Raw genomic sequence first — 17192 nt, forward strand, 5'->3', positions numbered from 1 at the left:
GCCCGTTGTTATCACTACATCTCTTTGCTGCTTTCTAAAAGCATTCCATAACTTTACTCACTATTCTCCTAATCCACCCAACCCAACCAACAGCTATAATTTTGCTTAAATGCAGAGTTTTAGGTCTTCAATCCATTTAAATCTACTTTCTCTACTTTATAGTAAACCGTTGAGAATACCAAGCCATAAACATGGCTTGTTTGTATTGTCTTCGCTCCTAATTCAAACCAGTGTGTGCACATTTTAAACATTGCAATGGCTTGATTGTTTTTATTCCATTCCTTTTCCAAGGAATGAAGGAGACATGTTTTTTTCCCCCTCTTACCTCATTTCTCCAGTGTTGCATGTTCATTAATTCTTCAAAATATATTTACTGGGAAAGGAATTATCTAGCCTCAACTGACCCTGAAGACATCAAGCATGCAATACATGGATTTTAACTGGGTCTTCATGTCCTGGCACTCTTATTATAGTAATTGCTTCATACAGCGTTGACTCTTTGCGTATTAGAAATATTGTGAGTCTTTCCCTTTCAGCCCCAATTGTTTAAAGGTTGATATTATTCCTTACAATTTGGTTCAAAGTAGAATAAAGAACATTCGATTGATTAGGAAGCTTCATGCCCTTCCTCAATTTTTTACCCAAATCCAACCATAACTGAGAGCAGGTTCAAGCAGTGGGGGTCACTGGTGGTGAATATCTTCTCCCCTCACCCTTTTTTTAAAATTTCTATGCCTTGTCCTTTACAGAGACAGCAAAACCTTGTCCTCGTCACCCATTTGATGCCTTTCCTTTGTGGCCGCAAGTAGCAAATTCAGTCTTTTGTTGCTTGCAATGGGCTCGGCAAAGGGCCTGCCAAGCTCAGTGGAAAGACTTCTCAGTTGCCCTAAAAGCCCACCCCCATCAAGGGTAGGGGGTCCATTCCCTTTGCCCTGGGAAGCATTTGCTCCTTGGATTAGCAGGTCCTTTTATTTGAGGGAGACTGGCTGGGGATACATGGAGCACACATGCCCCAAAGCCTCTCTCAGTACATTCCGCTTCCTGGTCTCACCTGTGTTGTTGCCTGTGGCTAGAATTCTTTCTCACCTGGGTCTCTCAGATTCTTAAAGATGCGAGTCTGTGAAAACTTTTGCAGAGGTAGGCAATTAAAATAAGATTTTAAAAATGGCCTCCGTTTCACCTCTAAGATGTTTGATGCTTTAGTTCAGGGGTGTCCAACCTTGGCAACTTTAAGACTTGTGGACTTCAACTCCCAGAATTCCTCAGCCAGCTTTGCTGGCTGAGGAATTCTGGGAGTTGAAGTCCACAAGTCTTAAAGTTGCCAAGGTTGGACACCCCTGCTTTAGTTAGACCCTGCAAATTCTCAGGCAAGAACACTAAAACCTTGGCAGATTCCATCATCGTGTGTGTGTGTGTGTGTGTGTGTGTGTGTGTGTGTGTGTATTGAAATAAAAGGACACTCCTGAGGTATTAAGGATTTAACAAATAAATGTTGCAGTGTCCCAAGGCCAGCTTTTCTGCTCGAAATTAAGGAAAGAAACTTGTTATTGGGGATACACAAGCACACACACACACATACGCACAAATGTTTATATAGAGAATTTTAATTTTCCCCTTTTCCTGTTTTCAGATCTTTCTAAAGGGTGAAGAATTAATTGAGTAACTCCAATCAAAAGAAGATCGTGAATATACCTACTACCCCTCTTCCTGCTTTGCTAAAAAGCTCCAGCTTCTCCTCATGTTTCAGAAGGGCTTCTTCTTCTTCTTCTTCTTCTTCTGAGTCCACCCATAAAAGTAAGTCGTGCTTCCCTTCAGAGGGGGCCGGTCCTTTCCCCCCACCCGCCCAGTCACTGCCCTTCATGCTTTACGTGCATCACGTTTTGGGACGAGAAAGTGCCAATGAAAGCCTTGACTGTGGAGCAACTACAAAAAGGCCCTTCCACGAAGGGTGGCTTGAGAAATGTTCTTCTCATACCTTTTACTCCCTCCAGCCCAGGGCATGAGCCTATGGAGGGGGACGCCTGGGAAGGCCTCTAGGCCAGGCCAGGCTGGCGTGGAGGACGGAACGGGCGTCCCGGGCGGGTTGTCTAAACCGTCCGCTTCTTTGTGAAGCCCACAGATTCCCCCCTGGATGGAGAGCACCAACCTTTTCAGGCCGATAATTTCAGTCTTGGAAAATAAGGCCCTTAAGCTTAGGGAAGCCCTCTGACCTCCAACATCTGCTCCCAAATGAGGTGTACATCTTGGACCTTCCCGCTGTAGTGATGTGCCGCCGCTTAGTGTATCCCTGAGTCCCTCAGAAAGAACTTGGAAAAAGGGCGGTTCTTGCCTCAAGCCCCATAGAAGGCGGGGACTTTCCGAAAGAGCCCAAGAAACTCACCTTTCGCGAGAGAGTCCTCCTATTTTTATTGATCTCTCCCAACTTCAAAGTTTTCTCCACGCCTTTCTTTCCCCCCTGCCCTCCCTCATTAGCTCCCCCAGTAACCCTCCTTTCTCTCCCCTGCAGGGCCAGGGCAGCCGCGGCCCCCTTTTGCGTTCCACCCAGGGGGCACCGCAGTGGAGATGAGGAATTCAGACGAGCAAACCACGACGACAGTTTTACAGCGTTTGCTGCAGGAGCAGCTCCGGTATGGGAACCCCAACGAGAGCCGCACCCTCCTTGCTTTGCACCAGCAGGCCACCCTGCCTTTTGCCGGCAACGGGAGCCCCGGGGCTCCCAACGAAGGGCTGAGCAGCCAGGACCACCCCACTGGGACCCATGTTGCTCGCCAAGAGCCCCAGGGCCAGGAGATTCAAATGGACAACAGCATCATGGAGAAGCAGCTCTCGCCAAGGCTCCAAACGGGCGAGGACCTCCCGACCTACGAAGAAGCTAAAGTCCAGTCCCAGTACTTCAGGGGCCAGCCACACGCCAGCGTTGGAGCGGCCTTTTATGTAACCGGAGTCTCCAACCAGAAGATGAGGACCGAAGGGCGCCCCACCGTGCAGCGGCTGAGCCCAGGGAAGGTCCACCAGGATGAAGGACTGAAGGACCTCAAGCAGGGGCACGTCCGCTCCCTGAGTGAGCGGCTGATGCAGCTGTCTCTGGCCACCAGTGGCGTGAAGGCCCACGCCCCCGTCACCAGCGCCCCCCTCTCCCCGCTCTCCTCCCAGCAGACCAATGACTTCTACAAGACCTCTGGGGCAGGCCCTCCGCAGCCCGGGGCGAAAGGGTTGGAGCACAGGGGGCCTCCTCCCGAATACCCCTACAAGAACGTCTCTAGTCCATCCATGGGCTGTAAGCCGCTGGATCCTGGGCATTTCTACAGCGACCACCGCCTGCCCCAGCAAGGACGCTCTGACGGGCCCGCCATGAGGTACCAGCACCCCCCTGAATACGGCTCCTTCCGGTAAGCAGTTCAGGCTCCTTGCGGCCCTAAGCAAGCGCCGAGGTTTAGGAAGCTGCCGCTTGGTGGCCATTTTGTCCTTTCTCCTGCCAGGTGTTCTTGAGGGACCCTGGTCAAAGGGGGGGTGGGATTCGGGCTTGTTGCAATCGGGCACCAGGATGGCATTGTTCAGTGGTGGGATTCAATTTTTTTTACTACCGGTTCTGTGGGCGTGGCTTGGTGGGTGCGGCAAGGGAAGGATCCTGCAAAATCCCCCTTCCCTCCCCACCCCACTAACCTGCTTTCCAGCTCCGTTCTCCTGGGCAGGACAACCAAAGGAGACCCAGCCCATCAGTTGGGACTCGATGGGAGGCAGAGAATAGAGGGGGGCTGGGCCAATCAGAGCGGGGATTGGCCGGTTCTCCTAACTACTCAAAATTTATGCTAGCGGTCCTCCAGAACCGGCCAGAACCGGCTGAATCCCACCTCTGGCAGCGTTGGATCTAGGGATTGGAGGCTCCTCTTCTCTGGAGGATTCTCTCCAATGGGAAGGGGGGGGGGGCTTTTGTTGCGTGTCAGTGGCACCGTGCCACATCCCAGCTTTTCACCTTTTCCCTGAGCCCCCTCCCCCGCACGACGGAAAGTGCTCGTTTTGAGCCGTGGCGTTCAGGGCTCTGAAAGCAGAGATGTTACGGATTCCAGAGAGGCCAAGTTTGGAGGTGCTTTAGACCCTTCCTGCTTCCTGAACTTCACCCCATCTGCCATCAGGGACCATATTAAAAAAAAAAAAATACTAGAGTGCCCCCAATGTCTTGCTTGGAATAAACTCGCCCTGGACTCTTAAGGCAGAGGTCCCCAAACTTGGCCACTTTAAGGCTTGTGAACTTCAACTGGCTGGAGAATTCTGGGAGTTGAAGTCCACAAGTCTTAAAAAGTGGCCAAGTTTGGGGACATCTGCTCTAAGCGGGGGGACTCTTCGGAATGATCAAGGTGAGCTGTGGAAGGTGGTTGGCTTCTAGTTTGCCCCGATTTATTTTCCTGTTCCAAACTAAACTCTGTCAAGCCAATTCGGCCTTTTCCCCTGAATAATTTGATGACCCAGCAAGGAAAGGCGGCGTTTCCTTCTCGTGACAGGAAACGGGCGTCAGTCACACCAAATGCCAAAGGTTTTGGTTTTGCAGGGATGTTTTGTTTTATTTATTTTTTATTTTTTAATCCGCTGGCAAGTAAACCATGTGAATTAGCAGTTGAGCCGCTGCCTGTCCAGTGCATGTCAGAATGGTGCCCCGATATTTGTGGGAATGGATGCTTAGCTTCTCCACCTCCGTGCCCGGCTGGTGTGTAGACGCTCGGTTTGTATGCATGAGAGGTAATGAAAAACGCCTTTGATCTCCCTGTTGAATCACTAGGGAAAAAGGGAGGTTACACAGTGCCTTGTGAAAGGCCTTGGCAGGTGTTTTCAGAAGGAGCCTTTGCGGGCCATTGGGAACATCTGGCCAGGTGAACAACAGGGCTGCCGTTCTCAAAGTTTCCGCTCGGAAACGGAGCCCTTTTCAGGGGACTGTATTGTGCTGGGCTCAGCAGCCAAACCCTTTTGCCTATCAACAGTTTGAAACAGCCCAGGAAGCAAAGTTTACAAAAGGCCAGGAAGGGACGGAGGGAGGGACCTGAGCAGAGTAAAGCTAGTAGCACATCAAGATCGTGGGAAGGGTTGACACCACTTTATAAGGCTTTGCTAAGACCACGCTGGGAATAAATGGCATCCATTTTTTATCGCCACAATATAAAAAAACAACACATTGAGACTCCGGAAAAAGTGCAGAGAAGAGCAACAGAAATGATTAGGGGGCTGGAGGGTAAAACATATGAAGAACGAGTGCAGGATTTGGGAATGCCTACTTTAATTAAAATAAGGACTAGGGGGTGATACGATAGCAATCTCCCAATATTTGAGGGGCTCCCACAAAGGAGAGGGGAGTGAACCTATTTTCCAAAGCACCAGAAGGCAGGACAAGAAACAACAGATGGAAACTAATCAAGGAGAGAAGCAACCTGGACTTATGGAGAAATTTCTTGACAGTGAGAACAATTAACCAGTGGAACAGCTTGCCTCCAGAAATCATGGCTGCTACATCACTGGAGGTTTTTTTTTAGAAGAGATTAGACCACCATTTGTCTGAAATGCTATATAGCAGGGTGTCCAACCTTGGCAACTTTAAGACTTGTGGACTTCAACTCCCAGAATTCCTCAGCCAGCTTTGCTGGCTGAGGAATTCTGGGAGTTGAAGTCCACAAGTCTTAAAGTTGCCAAGGTTGGACACCCCTGCTATATATAGGGTTTCCTGCTTGAGCAGGTGGTTGGACTAGAAGACCACCAAGGTCCCTTCCAATTCTGTTACTCATAATAAAACCTAATCTCACTTATAATTTTAAATTTTCACCTTTCAAAATATTTTTCCAGAATAGCATAATAATTGTAACTATTGCAATTTTTTTTACAAAAAAAAAAAATACTGTAAACATGTTTACAATATTTGCAGTTATAAAACACTACACTGATCGAACAATATTAAACATTGAAAATACAGAAGTTTGCATTATGATTAAAAAGGGTTCAGTCAAACCTCCAGAAAAACCTGTTTCCAACAAGGCCTAGGAAAATCATGAACCTGTCCTTACTCTTAACGAGGCCTGAGAAGCTTCTTTGGTAAGAACTTCCAATAAAACAGGTTTAAATAAACCCGAGAATCCAGGTTTATTGACTATCTGTGGAGAATGTTGAAGCTGCAATAGAAATATTTGGTGTCGAAGCACAAAAAAAAAAACAACACGGTAATTTTGGGCTAGGAAAAAGAAATAAAATGCTCTTGATTCCCATTAAGTGTATTCATTCAAGGAAAACTCAAAGCCATCCGCCTTAAGATAAATTAATGAAAAAGTATTGACATGCTTGTCCCAGGGGCAACTGGGCTTCCTTGTTTTCCTTTGAAGACGTTTCACTCCTCATCCAAGAAGCTTCTTCAGCTCTGACTGGATGGTGGGGAATGGAAGGATTTATACTCCTTGCAAACAGCTGGTCATTTGCATCCTTTTAGGGAGTCGTTGAGGCCACTTGGGAGGTTTATTTGTGTCCTCGGGGCCACCTGAGTGGTGCTCCTGGTTCCCTGTGAAAGCCCAGCTGCCTCCGGAAAAAGCACCTTTGGGACAACCATGACCCGGATGACTGAGAATCCCTACAGACCTTTATTGACATAATTAATCTCTGGGTTAATTATGGTCTTATTTCTGTCGTGTCAGAAATTACAGTTTAGCCGCAGCTGGCTTTAGAGTTACCTTGAGGGCTGCACCCCAGGTGCTTAGGCCCCACCTGCAACTGCAGACCGGAAGTGGGTTAGCGAAGCCCCCAGTCACCTCTGTCACTTTCAGGTGAAACGGAAGGTGCTGGTTTGTTTTCTCCCTCAACACGTCCACCTTGAAAAACTAGCTCAGACGAGTCGCTCTGGAGATCCTCCGTCATCCAGTTCATAGTTGTCCCAACGAGGCGCTTTTTGGGAAAGGCAGCCGGGCTGGTTCCCTTTCTTTTTTCCTTGAGGAAGGAGGAGAAAGAGAAACGTTTTACTTCTCCTCCAAGAAGCTTCATCCGTTGTGATGATGGGGGAGGATGGAAGGATACAGCGGGTACCAGGTACCTGAAAAGGCACCTGTGAGATAGTAGCTCAGGTGAGCTGTGGACCACAACCACCGTTGTCCTGGTGGGACCAGACGATGAATCAATAAGTGGTCTAACCTGTCCAAAATTGCGACTTGTTGTGTTTTCATACCTAGCTTATTGTTCTGGCCAAAATGACTGCTACGTTGGGATTGCGTTACCAATTTTTCCAGGTCTTCCTTTGTTTTTACAGCCCTAAATGATCTGTGGCAATCTCAGATTCATAGAACAGCCACCCTTGAGGCAAAAGGATTATTCAGATTTATAGCGCATCTTGGTGTATGCCTGAGTCTGCATTCACAGGGTTAGGGAAGTATTAGATGACAATTGTTTTCGCAGCTGCAGCTGCCGTTACAAGTCTTGGAAGGGGATCTGCTGCACACCGCCTCCCTATCGCTACAAAAGGGATTTCTTGATTTAAAATAGTTGTTGCCCTGTCTTGGGGCCATTCAGGATGCAATAAATCAAGGGTCTCCAACCTTGGCAACTTTAAGCCTGGCGGACTTCAATTCCCAGAATTCCCCAGCTGGTCAAGTGAGCAACAGCTGGATCCCAGGCTCCCGTAGCCCCGCCAATCAGTGGGCTGGCCGACCGGAAATGCTGCCACTGCTGCCTCCGCCGGGACCACTGGAGGCTTCACTGCTGAGCAGCTGATGGGCGGTTGGTTCAGCCTCTTGGAATACTGCCGATTAGCTGTTCTAGGTGGCGGGAATGCCGCTGCCGATCGCCGCTGCCACCATTCAGCAATGGCAATCAGCAGCAAATGGTGGTGAACGGTGGCAGCGATCCCCGCCCTCTAGAACAGCTAATTGGTGGTGTTCTCGGAGATCGATCCAACCGCCAATCAGCAGCGAAGGCTCCCGCGTTCCATGGCAGTGGCAAATGGTGGTATTGGCACAGCGCCTATAAACAATCCATGGATGTCTTATATGTGCGTGAAGTCTGCTCAGACTTATCCACCTGGTCACCAACTTGGCTACGATTCTCTGACCCTGTTGAGATTTTCAGGCAAAATTGGAAACAGAGTTGTACGTAAGTCTGGAGCTTCATCACGTCTGTTCCATGCAACTAAGGTGTTCATGTTATCACTGGTTGGAAGAGGTCCTGTGTCAAGGTGTAGGTATCCCTTGAGCATCCAAAGCTGGGACTAGTGCCATGCACTCCCAACCGCCTTTAGCACCATAACCCAACCAACACGAGCTCTGCTGTTTCAGAAAGGTCTAAGCAGGAAAGCTCAAATGGTGATGGTGCAGAAGAAGTCTACAGCGGGTCTGGGGGGGGGTCCAGGTCCAAATGCGGTGTCCTTGTCTAAAGGGTGTGTTGGTTCTCCTCGACAGGCAAAACCCGGAGATTCAGCTGCCATTCCAGCCACGGCCTCCCCACCACCACAGCCCGACCTCTTCCCTGACCTCTTTGGGGTCCCTGACGCTGCTGCAGTCGCTGCCGCCTTCCAGGCTGTCCCCGTCTCAACACCAGCTTCCTATGACCCCCAGCCAAGGGGACCCCTTCTCTCTACCCCGGACGCAGCAGCTTTTTTTGCCCAGCCAGATCCACCAGGGCGACCTGTACCGGTTCTGCCAGCCTCTGACTGGACAGCAGCAAGTGGACTCTTACGCGGCCCTGCCCAGGCCCCCACCCGCCCCTTCCCCCTACCAGCAAATGCCGGTGGACCCCTATGTCATTGTCTCCAGGGCCCAGCAGATGGTGGAGATCCTCTCCGAGGAGAACAAGTCTCTACGGCAAGAGCTGGACGGATGCTATGAGAAAGTGGCCAGGTTGCAAAAGGTAGGGAAACGCCCCTTGTCTTCCCTCTGCTTCTCTTTTGACCAGGGCTCCCCAAACTGGGCCGCTTTAAGACTGGTGGACCTCAGCTCCCAGAATTCTCCAGCTGGTCAACTGGGAGCTGAAGTCCACCAGTCTTAAAGCGGCCACGTTTGGGGAGCCCTCTTTTTGACAATCACAAGGATGGTACTTTGGAGTAGCCAGCGCTGTTGCAAATCACCCATCTCCACAGCATTCCCCCGTCTTCCATGTCCTGATTTAATCTGCATACAGATAGTCCTCAGCTTACGACACTTCATTTAGTGACGGTTCAAAGCCATAGCCAAAGTGACGGCCGTTTTTCATGCTTACGACCATTGCAGCGTCCCCCCATGGTCATGTGATGGAAGTCCAGATGCCTGGCAACTGTTTTGTATTTGTGAAGGTTGCCGTGTCCTGTGGGGGTCCTGGGATTCCCCTTTTGCGACCTTCTGGCGATTCACCCAACCAAGTTGACTAACTTAACAACTGCAGTGATTCATTTAACAACGGTGGCAAGAAAAGTCGTCAAATGGGGCAACCTTCACTTAACAGACATCCCACTTAGCCGCCTAAATGTTGGGCTCAATTGTGGACGTCACCCGAGGGCTACCTGGACCGTCTTGTCTCATTTTGGGCTACGTTAATAGGTGCATCTTGAGAGGGAGAGAGAGAGAGAGAGAGAGAAGCGAACGCCCCGTGTCAGGCGGCTGGGGTTGGTGCAGAGAGCCTGGAGCTGAGGCCTTGGCGCTTCCAGGAGGAAGCTCCTCCTTGGCTGCAGACGGGGGTTTTTCTTCCAACCCGCCATTAACTCTGGACTCCCATCCTTTCGGACCAGGCTGTCAGCAAATGTTCTCTGGGAAATCCCGGGAGATGAAAATCGGGCCTGGTTGAGGCGAAGCTTCCTCGGCCCATTTCAGAGATTGACGAGCCTCTCGTTTGGGGCAAGGGCCGAGTTCCTATATTATGCTGAGCCATCGTGCAGTTTGTCTGGTTTTGACGTAGCATGAAATGCCAGCCCAGCCACTGGGCTCGTTAAACATGTTTGAAGCGAATAATGCCATAGCGCAAAGCTTCACCCCCCTATGTTCAAACCCTGCAAATCCAGGTTTTGTCAAGGTGTTGAAACGTTCCTTGTGAAGGTGGATTCACAATTCCTTGGAAGGCTGCAAGGGAGGCACCATTCCAGGGTGTGTTGCTGATGCATGTCGTCGGGTGGCTTTTGTGCGCTGGCTCCCTCTGGCAGGGCCACCTCTGGCTCCCAGCCGGCGTCCCCTGCAGACACCCCGGAGTCTGGCTGCCCACCTCAGGGTCCCTGTGCCTGGCCTTGTGCGCCCAGTGACAGGGACCCTTTCTGGGGCTGAGCTGCCAGGCCAGAGGCGGCTTTCTCTTCGCACTGTGCCAACCAGCCAGCAACCCTTCCCAGAGCTTTGCACACGGGGCTGGTGGGATTCAGAGCTGAGAACACGCTGCTGAATGGTTTTTGTGTGTGTGTTTTACTCTCATATAATTAATTATTTGTTGTAGCTAGAAACAGAAATCCAACAAGTCTCGGAGGCCTACAAAAATCTGGAGAAGTCTTCTTCCAAGCGGGAATCCCTGGAAAAGACCATGAGAAACAAGCTGGAATGCGAAATCCGTAGACTTCACGACTTTAACCGTGATCTCAGAGGTAAAAGAAACTTTTAAAGTTCTCTTGATTGCTGTGGAGTGATTGAAGGTCAGTGATATAATTCTGCACCTCCCTTTTTCCTCCCTTTGTAAAATCCATTAGGTGTTCACGTGACATTTACTCTTGTGAACATTCAGAATCATCGTCACTTGGGTTGGGGGCCAAATAGTTTCCTGCCCAGCTACAAAGTTCAACCTGCGTTGCTGAGTTCAGCCTCAGTGGGCTGAGTTTGTAGGCCCCAAAGAGTCCTCAAAGAGAACTTAGCGTTTAAAAGTTCAGAACCATTTTTATTAATGTGGCCCTGGAGAATAGGATCGTAATCACCTTCTTTTAAAGCACTGCACTACGATCCCTGACGGATATTCTGCTCTGCAAAGCGTCAAGACAACCCACCTAAATTTAACAAGGAAAGTGGCCGTAGAAACCTTTAGAAAAGGAACTCTGGCAGTTGAAGAGTCCACGAGCCTTAAAGTTGCCAAGGTTGGATTGGAGACCCTGCCTGGAAGGATTTGGAGATGGGTCACCCTGTGCAATGACACCATGTGTGACATGGTTATTAAAGAGTCTGGACGAGGACCAGTGTTGTGTCCCCAAAGCATTTGCAGCTCTGGCAAAGACCAGGGCTCCATTCTTTTGGGTTATAACTGCTTGTGCTGCATTCCAGGCACTGTGAAACCATCGTGTGGTTTGCATTTAGGTAGCCAAGATAGGTAAAAGTTTAGCAACACTGACCCCTGCTAGCCAAAATAGGTGCAGCATGTTCCCTTCACAAGGAAGTGTTCAGGAATTATTACATCCTTTCTCTTTCCTGTCTCGGCACTTCTTGTTACAAAGCGTTGATAGCAAAGAGAAGGGGAGGGAGGCCATGTTGGCCTTCATTTCCCACGTAGAGAAGCCACCCCCAGTTCCTCACCTGCAATCTCGACCCATCTGGAGGTATCAAAAGTGAGCCAGGAATCCCTTCATACCTTTGGGCAGCGTAGCTTCTGTAGGATGCAGGGTAGCTTAGACAGGAGGTAGGCCACCATTACAGCTGGGGGCACACGGTCTCTCTCTCTCTCTCTCTCTCTCTCTCTGTCTCTCTCTCTCTCTGTCTCTCTCTCTCGTTATTGTGTGCATACAGTCAGGCCCCATTAACTTTGGTCAATTTTATCATGCTATAGCCTGATTCTACAGGTGTTGAAATTCATTTTTTTTCTCATTGATCTACATTCAGTACCACACAATGACAAAGTGAAAACATACTTTTAGAATTTATTAAAAAGAAAAAAAAACGAATACCACACTGGCATAAGTATTCAGATCCTCTACAACAACACGTGAAATTTAGCTCTGGTGGCTCCCATTTCTCCTGCTGGCACGTTTCTACACCTTGAATGGAGTCTACCCATTGTAAATTGACTGGACGTGATTTGGAAAGGCAGACACCTCTCTACAGAAGGTTTCACAGCTGACAACGCATGCGGTAGCAGAGCAAAAGCTATGTGGTCGAAGAAAATCCCTGCAGAACTCCGAGACAGGATTATTGCAAGGCCTAGGTCTGTGGAAGGCTACAATAAAATTTCTCCTGCGCTGAAAGTTCCTACGAGCACAGGGGCCTCCATAATTCTCAAATGGAAGAGGTTTTGGCACAACCAGGATTCTCCCAAGAGCTGGCCGCCCGGTCAAACGGAGCAATCTGGGGAGAAGGGCCTTAGTAAGAGAAATGACCAAGGCCCTGGAGGTCACTCTGAGTGAGCCCCAGAGATCCTGTGTAGAGATGGGACAGAAGGACAACCATCACTGCAGCAGTCCACCAATCTGGGCTTTACGGCGGAGGGGCCTCTCCTCCTCAGTGCAAAACACATGAAAGCCTGCTTGGAGTTTGCAAAAAAAAAAAAAGCACATAGAGTTTATTCCTTACAGTCTGAGGGTCCTTCATGTGCAAAAAAAAGCGCACGAAGGACCCCCAGACTGTAAGGAACAAACTCTGAACGATTACTGATTTCTTTCTGAATGCCCTGTATATCCATATATACGGTATATTCATGTGCCATTGCTCATTTTTTTAGAGTTTTGCCTGACCTTGCAGCTCTTAAATGTAGATTAGAGGGTGAAATACTGTCTCCTTCGTTGAATGGCATGAAAGGTTAACTGCTTGGGTAGCTTTCCATAGAGCCCTTGGGTTAGGGATGAGCAAGTCCAGGACAACCAAGGAAGACCCGTGTTCCAACTCCTCTTCAGCCCTGGAAGTTCACTGGGTGACTTGGGCTGCAGTCGCTTTCTTTCTCTCCGTCCAGCCCCCCTCGCTAGGCACTCGTGCAAGGTGGCAGGAGGGATGACACACGTGGGGTAGGACGGTTAATGGATCAGCCCTAACAGTTCAATGACCCCAGCCTTTCTCCTTCCTTTGCAGAGCGTATGGATAGCGCTAATAAGCAACTTGCAGAGAAAGAATTTGAGGGCACAGAGGATAACAGGAAAACCATCTCCCAGCTCTTCGCACAAAGTGAGTCCATCACATTTCCTGTGGTTAATTGTTTTGCAAAGCGCTGAAAGCAGAAGAAAGTAGGCTTGAGAAATTCCCAGGAGAACAGGGGAAGTTGGTGAGAGCTGGGAACAAGGAATCTTGGTCTCCTGCTAGTAAGAGAACTCCTTCTCGTATTCACTTAGACATTTCAGCTGCCATTCCTGCTCTGCTGTGTTCGGCTGCCTGGAGGGGAAGGCCAGGTATATTGGGAAATCACAAGGCGTTCTGAGCCAACTTGCTTTCCCCCTTCCTCATGCTGAGGTTCACCTGTTGGGCTGAGACCGTTGATTTAGAACGGTCAATATACAGCTCAAACCCTTTTGTCCATAACCTTTAACTGGGCAAAACATTTTGAACCTCAAAAATGACGTCAAGTGTCACGCAACACTTCCTTTGCTGATGCTCTGTCTCAGGGCTGTCAGACTCCTGGCCTGCGGGCTGGATGCGTCATGCTCCCTGGTGGTTCTGCTGTCCCGCCATCTCTGCCTGCCGGTCTCAAAGGGCAGAACTCTGGAGGGGTCATTGTGCACAGTGGACCATGTGGGTGGGAGGGCAAAGGCCTCCCATCAGCCTTTGCTTTGCTCTTCCTTATAATGTAGAAATAATGTGGGAAAGCTGTTGATTGATGCCAGATGCTGGAAGCAGAACGGAACGAACTTGCCTAGAACTAGATCAGGTCATCTTCCATTTCTGCCAAGAGGCAGCCACATACTCTTCCCGGCAGCTTTGGGGTTCTCCGTTCTTGGTGGCGAGGTTAGTAAAAGCAGCTATGAGGGCTTCAGGGAAAATAGAGCATCAGGGACCCTCTACCATCAGCTGCTGGACAGCATCGGAAGGGAAGAATTCTTGTTTCCTATCCTCCTCGCAGATTCTGGCAAACAGGATTTCCTGAGAGAAGAGATCCCAAATCATACATACCTATGTGCCCTGTGCAAACATACACAACCACACGCAGAGAGAGAGAGAGAGAGTGTTCCTTTGTTTACTACTGCTTATTTTCTGAAACATAATTGAAGAAATGCAATTCATGCCCTCCTATGACAATCAGAGTGTCGTCATTATTGTTTGAAAAATGGGCTTGAAACACGTTCCCCTTCATTGCAAAGCTCATCGCTCGCCCTCTGAACTCTACTCTCAAAGCCGTATTTCTCCCCCCCCCCCCCTTCTACTTTGCCTGCACAGATAAAGAAACCCAGCGGGAAAAGGAGAAGCTGGAGGTGGAGCTGGCCGGGGTTCGCTCAACTAATGAGGAGCAACGGAGGCACATTGAGATCCGGGACCAGGCCCTGAACAACGCGCAGGCCAAGGTGGTGAAGCTGGAGGAAGAAGTAAGTCTTCCCATTTTGCTCTCGGGCATCCTTGGAGTTTTGACTGAGTCCTTAATACAGTGTTTCTCAGCGTTTGGTGACCTGAAAATGTGTGAACTTCAATCTCCTTGCAGACCGGGGAAGTTGGGAAGTTGCCAAATTTGAGAAAAACGCTGTCTTAATAGTAAGAAGGGCACCACTGGCCTACTTGAAATTGCAGGATTAATCAGTGCATTGCAAGCATCCAGAGACTTTTTCAGGTTCAAGATTAAAACAAAAACATCTGGAATTAAGGAGAAACTTCCTAACAGGGAGGACAATTAACCAGTGGAACAGAAGTTGCCTCCAGAAATTGTGGGTGATCCGTCACTGGAGGTTCTTAAGAGACTGAACAGCCCTTTAATCTGAGATGCTGTAGGTTCTCCTGCTCGAGCATGGGTTGGACTAGAGCACCTCTAAGGTCTCTTCCAGCTCTGTTCTATTCTAAAAGCCAATGATAGCGGAGAATACCTGAGATCCAGTTTGGTAAGGAAGAAAAAAAAAAGTTGCAGAATGTTTTGGTGAGGTCATAGGAAGGGCTGCAATGCTTTGCTTTCCTCAAAGCCATAAAGTGATTTAGTAGTGTTTTTCCATTTTAAGAAGGGGAACATTTTCCAGATTTTTGGCTGGAGAAAGTGCAGGGCTGATGGGACCTAGAAAGATCCAATTTTCAGGTGATAGGGGAATATATTGTCGTCTCCTCGTAATGATCTGTTGCAAGTCTGGTTTCTTGGTGTTCTCTGTGATTTCTCTTTCTCCTCCTTGGCAGTCCCATAAAAGCACAAAAGAAGAATTTTCATTAGAGAAAAAGTTTAGCTGAAATTATTGGCTTCCTCCTCTGAAATCTTGCATGAGAATCCTCATGGGCTTTCTTTGATGAAGAGAAGACCCACTTGGTGTAGAAATCGATGTCTGTAATTTGACATTAAAGTACCATTACTAGTATAGATACACTGGTGGTCTAATATCTGGTGGAGTCCCAGGACTGATTTTGAAGCAGATTGGAGAGGAATGAATTGCAAGCATCTGGCTCTAGTAAGATCCTGTGTAAGGTTGGCTCCCTCACAAACAGCCCTATATATTTATATTTTGCTGTCGTGAGGGCTACAAACTAGACCTCCAGAAATTTGAGAGGTCTATGGATAGCAGTGAAGCTCTCAGTGGTTGCTAAAGGCAGTAACAGGTTGACTTTTACCAATATACAATACTTATTCCTATTAGAAAGAAATCTCGTTATAAAGACTTGGAATTTCCAAAAGCTATTTCTGTACTGTTTCTCTGCCTTTCATTCAGTTTTCATTCCCTTCTAGCGTTCCTAACCTTTGGATTGTCCTGTACTTCTTCATTCCCCATGGTTTGCAAGATTGCTTTAAGTAACCGAAGAGAAGGAACACAAAAGCCTTCCATTAATTTATTTAAAGAAGCTCCCACTTTTTTAAATGGTGAAAAATGCTCTTGGTTCCTTTCTGCCTGCCTCATTTATTTATAAGACGCTTAAAATGTTTAGCTTCATCCCCTCTAAGGTTACAAAAATTTATCTTTTCAAAAAGCATAATCTTTGCAGTCCTGGTATCAGCAGAAAGTCCAAAAAGAATAGCCAAACATAACATTTTTAAAAAATATATTTTTATTGTATTTCCATCATTACAACTCAAATCATATTTTCAACAGCATTTTTGACACCCTACAAAAGTTTTTATCTTACAAATCTTAATACGTTACATATACATTTGTCAATATCTAATTAACATCCTTATCAATAATTATATTCTTATATACTCTACATATCTACAATTCATTTTCTTGAAGTCTCTTACAAATTAATCTTCACATCTTGTTTCTTATTTCTATTCATTATCCAATCATACCATTTGTGCCAAATTAAAAAATATTCCGAGTCTTCTTTCTCCTTCAACTTTAGAGTGAGCATATTCATTTCTTATTTTATCTTGATCACATAAACCAACTTTATATTCCTTGCTTTCACTTCAGACAATCTTAACCTTTAATTCATTCAAATATTGTTGTGGGATTTAATTTCTCAATTCCTCTTTATCCCATTGCACAGATTTCTTCAACAAAGTCTCTATTGTACATCTAATAAGAACACGTTTTCTAGGTCATTCCCTTGTATTTTCTGTTTAATTTTTAAAACTTCAGTAAAAGTTTCTTTTGTATATCCAGTAAAAGGTCATTGATCTCCAACCATTCGTCCAATGACTGTTTATAGTTACAAGGGCACTGAAAGAAGTGACTTATGAAGTCGCTTCCTTTTTTCTTACTTGCAAACGGTGCAGCCTCCCTGTGGTCATGGGATCAGAATCTGGGCACTTGTCAGTTGGCATATTTTTATGATGGCTGCCGTGTCCCCGGGGGTCACGGGGACAAGCAAAGTCAGTGGAGGCACCAGAATCACTTAACAGCCCTGTTATTAATTTAACAGCTGCAGTGCTTCACTCAGCACCTGTGACGAGAAAGGTCGCAAAATAGGGGGAAAATCACATAACTGTCTTGCATCGCAGTGGAAATGTTGGGCTCCATTGTGGTCGTAAGTCAAGGATCTCTTGGCCCTTCACTTATAGTTCCTCTTTTGGTACTTTCTCTGCCTTGTCAGATAAAATTGTTCCCCATCTGACATTCCTTCATTAATGTATTTTAGTTTGTTGATAGGTATCATTAATGACAGTGTTGATATTATAAGATACTAATTTATGGCCCCCTTATTCAAAGATCATCTTTAATATTTTGGATGTTATGACATTTTGTGTCATTGTAAGTCCTGATATTGACT

At 47.5% G+C, this 17192-nt stretch overlaps 1 protein-coding gene across 1 annotated transcript in view; it reads left to right on the forward strand.

Annotated features, from left to right (window-relative positions):
- Positions 1–17192, forward strand: part of AMOT (angiomotin) — a 43559-nt gene that overhangs the window by 13591 nt on the left and 12776 nt on the right. The window contains 6 exon segments of the mRNA XM_087972004.1: positions 1631–1794; positions 2507–3389; positions 8412–8859; positions 10402–10546; positions 12942–13034; positions 14238–14383. Of these exon segments, the coding sequence (XP_087828130.1) occupies positions 2563–3389; positions 8412–8859; positions 10402–10546; positions 12942–13034; positions 14238–14383 (1659 nt within the window). The 5' untranslated portion in view covers positions 1631–1794; positions 2507–2562.

Source organism: Notechis scutatus, chromosome 10 (genome assembly GCF_049901735.1).
Source record: "Notechis scutatus isolate UNSWTSFEM ecotype Mainland chromosome 10, rNotScu1.2, whole genome shotgun sequence".
Taxonomy (NCBI): Eukaryota; Metazoa; Chordata; class Lepidosauria; order Squamata; family Elapidae; genus Notechis; species Notechis scutatus.